Raw genomic sequence first — 8,710 nt, forward strand, 5'->3', positions numbered from 1 at the left:
ATTGTATACAGAGGACGTGGGCCGTTTGCAGCCTTGGGCTTGAGTGAAAAAGGCCTTTGTCCTGGCCCAAGTCTTTATTGTACTCTCAAGAAGAATAATGCATTATAATTGCAGGATTTAGGAGACAAAGCGTGTCTGTTGTCTTCCTATTTGCTAGCTGAGCTGATCCGAACCCCGCCTGGTAAATAAAAACAACGAATCCTCCCATATCTCGCTATTTTAGCGGCAGTTTCCTCCCATTCTTCATTTTTATAAAAGGAAGAACCCAGGAACCATAGTGTTACGTAGCATACCTCTCATATAAGATTTGAAGTTTTGGGCAATTTCAATACTATTGGCAAGCCCTGAGACGTATTTACTTACCCATTTGACAAGTTTACAAAACTCGAGCTCTGGGAGGAAAAAATAAAATCCAACATATCTTAACCTCGGGCATCAAATTAAAACATTTCAATCAAGTATTACAAAAATATTTATTTTTGTTCTTGTTTTGAAGGCACTATGTCAGAAGCTTGGGGAGAACATACCCATAACCTAACCTCAGGCATGAAATGAAGCATTTAATCAAATTATATACATACATACATACATATGCACTTTTAAGGCACTACATCAGAAGCTTAGGGAGAACATACCTACATCTTAATCTTGTGCATCAAACAAAACATTTAATCAAGTCATATATGTGTGTTAGCTTGGGGACTCAGCAGTGCCCGGGTTATTTGAGGAAGGTATTGTTTGTCTATGCTCCAAGTTTAGTCTAGATCCAATGTCAGCTGGGTTCATTGGGTGCGGGTGAACTACAACTCCCATATGCAAGTCCCATCGTCCATGGTCCATCCTCCAAACGACACCAGGATGTAGAGTGGGTCATGGCGGCTCTGTGTGCCAAGTTTGGTCTTGATCAGTCATTGGGTGTGGGTCACAGTGGTCTCAGGAAGTGAGTGAAAGTACTGCAAATCCCATCATCCCTAGTCCATCCTCCAAATCGCACCAGGATGTAAAGTGAGTCAAGGCGGCTCTGTGTGCCAAGTTTGGTCTTGGTCTGTCATTGGGGTGTGGGTCGCAGTGGTCTCAGGAAGTGAGTGAAAGCAGTAAGTGGGTGAAAGTACTGCAAATCCCATCATCCCTAGTCCATCCTCCTCCAAGTTGCACCAGGACGTAAAGTGGGCCATGGGGGTTAAGTGTGCCAAGTTTAGTCTTGATCAGTCATTGGTGTGGGTTGCAGCGGTCTCAGGTAGTGAGTGAAAGTACTGCAAATCCCATCATCCCTAGTCCATCCTCCAAATCACACCAAGATGTAGAGTGAGTCATGGTGGCTCTGTGTGCCAAGTTTGGTCTTGGTCTGTCATTGCGGTGTGGGTCGCAGTGGTCTCAGGAAGTGAGTGAAAGTACTGCAAATCCCATCATCCCTAGTCCAGCCTCCAAATCGCACCAGGATTTAGAGTGGGTCATGGCGGCTCTGTATGCCAAGTTTGGTCTTGGTCTGTCATTGGGGTGTGGGTCACAGCAGTCTCAGGTAGTGAGTGAAAGTACTGCAAATCCCATCATCCCTAGTCCATCCTCACCCAAATCGCACCAGGACGTAAAGTAGGCCATGGGGGTTAAGTGTGCCAAGTTTGGTCCAGGTCCGTCATTCGTGCGGGTTGTAGTGGCCTGTGGAAGTAGGAGCCAATCGGAAAGCTGCCACGTACATACACACATACATATCCACATACATATATACAAACATTGACTTTTATTATATCTATATAGATATATATAAATATGCGTTTAAGGCACAATGTCAGAAGCTTGGAGAGAACGTTATCCGCAATTGTTTACAAAATAAGAATAATAAATAAAAGAGTCTTGTTTTGAGGACGCAGGCACTCTCGGAGTCTCTGGAGGGGACGCAGGCGGTCAAGCCCGTCCAGCGGGATGGAAGGCGATGTGCCGCTTGGGCTGACTCAGACGGCACTTGGGTAGAGGTTCTCCCACCGGACGCTCCTGCGAGCACAGAAGAACCCCCAGAGGTTGTGGAAGACCCCCCGGTCAAAGGGGTTCTCCTCATCCGGGCAGTGGCGCAAGTAGGAGATGCGGTGGCGGGACATGAACTCCCAGGTGGTGGTGTTGCACGAGGCCAGGTAGGCGTGCGAGGCCAGGAGCAAGGCCGCCACCACCGCGCACACCGACAGCACCAGCAAGCAGAGCAGCAGCAACAGGTTGTGGCAGAGCCAAACCCACGAGAAGGAGGAGAAGGAGGGCAGCGCACCCAGGCCGGACCTGGAAGAGGAAGCATGACAAGAGAAAGTTCGAATCTGTGCTCGGAAAGAGATGTGGCACTCGCGTCGTAACTCGGGTATGCCAACTATTATTATTATTATTATTATTATTTATTACATTATGTAACATGATGTTTGTTCCTGGCTTATCAATCTCATTTCCTGATTGGTTCTATCATCAAAACATGGGGAAAGTTTGTTAAACGGCAAAAAATATATAATTAAATTATTATTCTCCATCATGGTCACTGTGAATTGCACATATGGTATTAAATCCAGGTAAGCAACCCAAACTACTACTACTACTACTACTACTTATTATTATTATTATTATTATTATTATTCTCCGTCGTGGACACTGTGAATTGCACATATGGTATGAAATCCAGGTAAGCAACCCAAACTACTACTACTACTACTACTTATTATTATTATTCTCCGTCGTGGACACTGTGAATTGCACATATGGTATGAAATCCAGGTAAGCAACCCAAACTACTACTACTACTACTACTACTACTACTACTTATTATTATTATTATTCTCCGTCGTGGACACTGTGAATTGCACATATGGTATGAAATCCAGGTAAGCAACCCAAACTACTACTACTACTTATTATTATTATTATTCTCCGTCGTGGACACTGTGAATTGCACATATGGTATGAAATCCAGGTAAGCAACCCAAACTACTACTACTACTACCACTACTTATTATTATTATTATTCTCCGTCGTGGTCACTGTGAATTGCACATATGGTATGAAATCCAGGTAAGCAACCCAAACTACTACTACTACTACCACTACTTATTATTATTATTATTCTCCGTCGTGGTCACTGTGAATTGCACATATGGTATGAAATCCAGGTAAGCAACCCAAACTACTACTACTACCACCAATACTTATTATTATTATTATTCTCCGTCGTGGTCACTGTGAATTGCACATATGGTATTAAATCCAGGTAAGCAACCCAAACTACTACTACTACTACTACTACTACTACCACTACTTATTATTATTATTATTCTCTGTCACAGTCACTGTGAATCGCACATATGGTATTAAATCCAGGTTAGCAACCCAAACTATTACTACTACTACTACTACTACCACTTCTTCTTCTTCTTCTTCTTCTTATTATTATTATTCTCCGTTGTGGTCACTGAATTGCACATATGGTATTAAATCCAGGTAAGCAACCCAAACTACTACTACTACCACTACTACTACTACTACTACTTCTTATTCTTATTATTCTTATTCTCCGTCGTGGTCACTGTGAATCGCACATATGGTATTAAATCCAGGTAAGCAACCCACACTACTACTACTACTACTACTACTACCACTTCTTCTTCTTCTTCTCCTTCTTATTCTCCGTCATGGTCACTGTGAATTGCACATATGGTATTAAATCCAGGTAAGCAACCCAAACTACTACTACTACCACTACTACTACTACTACTTATTCTTATTACTACACTATGTCACACAATGATTTTTGTATACCTACACAACTATATATATATTGGGCTTACCAGGCGGTCTCCATGGCCCACAACACAACCGCCAGCTGGACGGCCAGGTAGAGGACGAAGAGCCGGTGGTTGCGTTCCCCGACGCAGTTCTCGATCCACGGGCAATGGTGGTCATAGCGCCGGACACAGTGCCGGCATTCGCGGCAGTGCTTGGCCCGCATGGGTTGCTGGGAAAAGAGCAGAGGAAGGAGAATAACAACAACAACAATAGGCTCGTTTCCTTAGAAATAAGGGCAATTACGTCTCTAATATCTATATTATGCTCTGTGCGTTTTGAGTGACTCCATAACTAAAAATGCGCTGGATGAATTGACACCAAATTTGGCCACAAGACACCTACTAGTCCAAGGAGCGACCATCACTAAAAAAATAATCGATTTTGTCATTTGGGAGTTGTAGTTGTTGGGATTTATAGTTTACCTACAATCAATCATAACAATCAAAATAAAATTACCCTGGGAGTTGTAGTTTGATCAGGTCTTGCGTTTTTGTGCCCCATCAAACCACAGCTCCCAGGATTCCATAGCATTGGCTTTTGCTAAAGGTTGGCGGGAGCTGGGCCTAACAGCAGGAGCTCACCCCGCTCTCCAGATTTTAACTGCTGACCTTTCGATCAGCAACTTCAGCAGTTTAAGCTGCTGCACCACCAGGAGCTCCTTGGGTCGATAAAGTAGGGTATAAATAAATATAATAATAATATAATAAATAATAAATGTAATAATAAATAATAATAGTAATATTAATAAGGTATTCAAACCACAGCACCCCTTAATGGCAACGATGATGCGCATTTTTGCAATAATTCCATCCTGTGATGCATTTTGAAATATAATAATATAAATAATAATAATAGTAATAATAATAATAAAGTATTGAAACCACAACACCCCTTAATGGAAACGATGATGCGTATTTTGCAATAATTCCATCCTGTGAGGCATTTTGAAATAGAATAATAATATAATAATAAATGTAACAATAATGCAAATAATAGTAGTAGTAGTAGTAATAATAATAATAATAATAATAATAAGGTATTCAAACCGCAGCACTCCTTAATGGTGATGATGGTGTGTATTTTCACAATAATTCCATCCTGTGATGTATTTTGAAATATAATAATAATATAATAAATAATAAATCTAACAATAATACAAAAAATAGTAGTAGTAGTAGTAGTAGTAGTAATAACAACAATAATAATAGTAGTAATAATAATAATAATAAAGTATTCAAACCACAGCACCCTTAATGGAAATTAAGCATATTTTTGCAATAATTCCACCCTGTGATGCATTTTGAAACATAATAATATAATAAATAATAAATGTAATAATAATAATAATAATAATAATAATAATAATAAGGTATTCCAACCACAGCACTCCTTAATGGCGATGATGGTGTGTATTTTCACAATAATTCCATCCTTTGATGCACTTTGAAATAGAATAATAACATAATAATTAATGTAATAATAATAATAAAGATAAAGTATTCAAACCACAGCACCCCTTAATGGCAATTAAGCATATTTTTGCAATAATTCCATCCTGTGATGCATTTTGAAATAGAATAATAATATAATAAATAATAAATGTAACAACAACAATAATAATAATAAGGTATTCCAACCACAGCACCCCTTAATGGCGACGATGATGCGTATTTTTGCAGTAATTCCACCCCGTGAGGCCTTTGGCCCCTTTTTTGGTGCAACGTGCCCACCTTCAGCATGCAATAACCGCAGCGACGGAGCCGGACCTCCGGAACGTCTTGCGGGAAGGCGATGATTTCCTGTTCCTTGCTCCCTGATTCCTGCAAAAGGGAGGGTTCACTCTTAATACACTTTCCTTGTGTTTTGGTGATTGAAGAGGCCTGGGCCAAGTTGGGCTTTCCCTGCAGGTGTTTTGGACTTCAACTCCCACCATTCCTAACAGCCTACTACAGCTCCCAGAAGCCCCCAGCCTGCGAATGCAGGCTGGGGGCTTCTGGGAGCTGTAGTAGGCTGTTAGGAATGGTGGGAGTTGAAGTCCAAAACACCTGCAGGGAAGGCCCAAGCCTGTGATAGAACCAGTTAGGAAATGGCACTGGTAGGCCAGGAATAATGGGATGGCTGGCTCCCGAGTGTGGTGAGTGCCTCTCCCTCGTACCTTCTTCTGTTCGTGGACGAAGCCGGGGTCCATGAGGGAGACCACGAAGTACAAGGCCACCGAGGAGAAGAGCAAGCCCAGGAAGAAGAGCGGAGCCAGCCAGGCCCCTTCCTCCACCTGGAGACGCAAGTCTGGGAAGGAAGGAAGGAGAGAAAGGATGGAAGGGAAGAAAGTTAGGAAGAAGGGAAGAAGGAAGGAAAGAGAGGAAGGTAGCGTGAAGAGAAGGAGGAAAGGGAGAGGAGAAGGAAGAAACGAGGGGATGGAGGAAAGAAGGAAGAGGAAGGATGGAGGAGGGAGAGAAGGTGGGAAAGGAGAAGGGAAAAGATGCAAGAGGGGAGAGAAGAAAAGGGGAAGGGAAGGAGGAGGGAGGGAAGGAAGAAAGGAAGGGAAAAGGAAGGGGGAAGGAAGAGGGAGGGGGAAGGAAGGGAAGGAAGAGAAAGGAAAAAGTAAAAAGGATGGAAGGAAAGAAAGGGAAAGAAGGAAAGAGAAAGATGGATGGATGAAAGGGAGGGAAGGAAAGAGGAGTGTGGGAGGGCAGGAAAGAAGGAAGTGAAGGAAGGAGGAGGGAATGAAGGAAGGAGAGGTGGAAAGAAATGGAGAAGGAGGAAGGAAAGAATGGGAAAGATGGAAGGGAAGGAGGGGAGGAAGGGAAGAAAGAAGGAGGAAGGGAAGGAAAGAAGGAAGCAGGGAAGGGAGGGGTAAAAGAAGGAAGAGGGAGGGGGTGAGGAAAAAGGAGGGAAGAGCCGAAGGAGGAGGGGAGAAAAGGAAGAAAGGATGGAAGGAAAGAAAGGGAAAGAGGAATGAGGAAGGGAAGGAAGGATGGAAGGAATGAAGGACAACGGTAGGGAGGGAAAAAAGGGGAGGGAGGGAGGGAGGAAAGAAGGAAGAGGGGAGGAGGAAGGAAAGAAGGGTTAAGAAGGAGGAGTGATGAAAGGAGGGGAGGGGAGGAAGGTAGGAAAAAGTGAAAGGATGGATGGAAAAAAAGAAAGGAAAAGATGTAAGAGTGGAAGAAAGGAAAGTAAGGAAAAGAGGGGAGGGAGGGAGGAGGGAATGAAGGAAGAAGAAGAGAGGAAAAGAAAAGGAGGGAGGGAAGAGGGGAGGGAGAGAGGGAGGGAGGGAAAGAAGGGAATGGAGTAGAAGAGGAAGGGAAGGGAAAAAAGGTAGGAAAAGAAGAGGGATGGAAGGAGGGAGGTGAGAAAAGAGAAGGAAAGAAGGGAAGGGAGGAAAAAGTGGAAGGATGAATAGATAGGAAGGAAGGAAGGAAAGAGGAGAAAGGAGGGAAGGAAGGAGGGAAGGAAGGAAGGAAAGAGGAGAAAGGAGGGAAGGAAGGAAGGAAGGAAGGAAGGAAAGAAAGAGGAGGAAGGAAGGAGGAGAAAGGAGGGAAGGAAGGAAGGAAGGGGGGGGGGCAGGTCAGGATCCACTTCAAGGGGAGAGCAGCCCTCCCCTCCCTTCTCCTCTTCCTCTTCCTTTCCTCCTGCTGTTCTTCTCCCGTCTTCTTCCTCTCTACTTCCTCTTCCCTTTGTATTCCTCTCTTCCTTCTCTTCTCCTTCCCCCCTCCCTCCACTTTCCTTCCCTCTTCCTTCCGCTTCCCCTTCCTGTTTTCCTTCCTCCTTCCTGCTCCCCTCTCTCACCTGAGAACCCACTCACCTGTGGGGTGGAGGAAGAGCGTGGCCCCGATCCCGGCGCTGAGCCCGGCCTGCGTGGCCCGCAAGCGCATCCTCGGGTGGCACCCAGGAAGAGGAAGAGGAAGAGGAGGCCTCTTCTTTCCTCCTGGACAACTGAGCCAAGGCGGAAGTGGCGCAGACCACGCCCCCTCGGCGCTGATTGGGCGGGCGAGCCCACAAGGGGGCGGAGCTTGGCAGGGGACGCTTCCCATTGGTCGAGCCCAGCCCTGGCTTGTGGACAGGCATCTCTCCCTGCAGATCCATGCTGGCTCACTTCCCATGTGTTGTCTTCAGGGTTCTGAACTGGGATTTCTTATTATTATTATTATTATTTAATAAATATAAATAAATATAATATTTAATATTATAAATATTTATATTAAATATAATTATATTTAATTATATTTTTATATTATATTTTTATTATATTTTAATATTAAAATAATATTTAATATTAAAAATATTTAATATAATATTTAATATGATATCATAATATTTTTATTGTATACTAATGCTTTTCTGTCAAGCTACTTATATAATACTAGTATATTATATATTATATTAAAATAATTAAATTGAATAGAATAACATAATTATTAAATAAAATAAAATAAAAATAATAAGAAAATAATATATATATTATATATAATAGTATAATATATAAGTAATATGCTTTGCTTATCTTTTACAATAATAATAAAACGAATATTATATATATATATATATAATAAAATAAAATTATGATCTTAATCATGTTTTATTATATATTTAATAATTATGTTATTCTATTTATTTTAATATAATATATAATAATATAATATAATATATAATATGTGAGTATTATATAACAATTATAATATAATGTAATAATAAACATTAATTTTCTTATTCTATTTTATATTATTCTATTTAATAATTATGATATTCTATTTCAATTTAATATATTATATTAGTATTATATAACAATTATAATATAATAGTAAACTTATATTACTTTTCTTCTATTTTATATTATTATATTTAATAATTATGATATTCTATTTCATTTTCATATAATATATTAGTATTATCTTATATTAAA

At 41.2% G+C, this 8,710-nt stretch overlaps 1 protein-coding gene across 1 annotated transcript; it reads right to left on the reverse strand.

Moving 5' to 3' along the window:
* Positions 1 to 1,881: 1,881 nt before the first annotated feature.
* On the reverse strand, positions 1,882 to 7,758 carry ZDHHC12 (zinc finger DHHC-type palmitoyltransferase 12). The gene is made up of 5 exons (XM_060757532.2): positions 7,613 to 7,758; positions 5,966 to 6,096; positions 5,541 to 5,630; positions 3,813 to 3,979; positions 1,882 to 2,265 (listed from the first exon to the last, which is right to left on the reverse strand). The coding sequence occupies exons 1-5, from the start codon at positions 7,680 to 7,682 to the stop codon at positions 1,950 to 1,952; spliced, it is 774 nt and encodes a 257-aa protein (XP_060613515.2). The 5' UTR covers positions 7,683 to 7,758; the 3' UTR covers positions 1,882 to 1,949.
* Between the last annotated feature and the right edge of the window lie 952 nt (positions 7,759 to 8,710).

This window comes from Anolis sagrei, chromosome 11 (assembly GCF_037176765.1).
Source record: "Anolis sagrei isolate rAnoSag1 chromosome 11, rAnoSag1.mat, whole genome shotgun sequence".
Lineage (NCBI taxonomy): Eukaryota > Metazoa > Chordata > Lepidosauria > Squamata > Dactyloidae > Anolis > Anolis sagrei.

Bases quoted from the DNA above. Each gene is read 5' to 3' on its own strand.
- ZDHHC12 (XM_060757532.2), bottom strand. From the start codon at position 7,682: ATGCGCTTGCGGGCCACGCAGGCCGGGCTCAGCGCCGGGATCGGGGCC. The intron at 5,631-5,965 runs GTACGAGGGAGA...TCCCTTTTGCAG, and splicing joins TCGTCCACGAACAGAAGAAG to GAATCAGGGAGCAAGGAACA. The intron at 3,980-5,540 runs GTGGGCACGTTG...CTCTTTTCCCAG, and splicing joins GCGGTTATTGCATGCTGAAG to CAACCCATGCGGGCCAAGCA.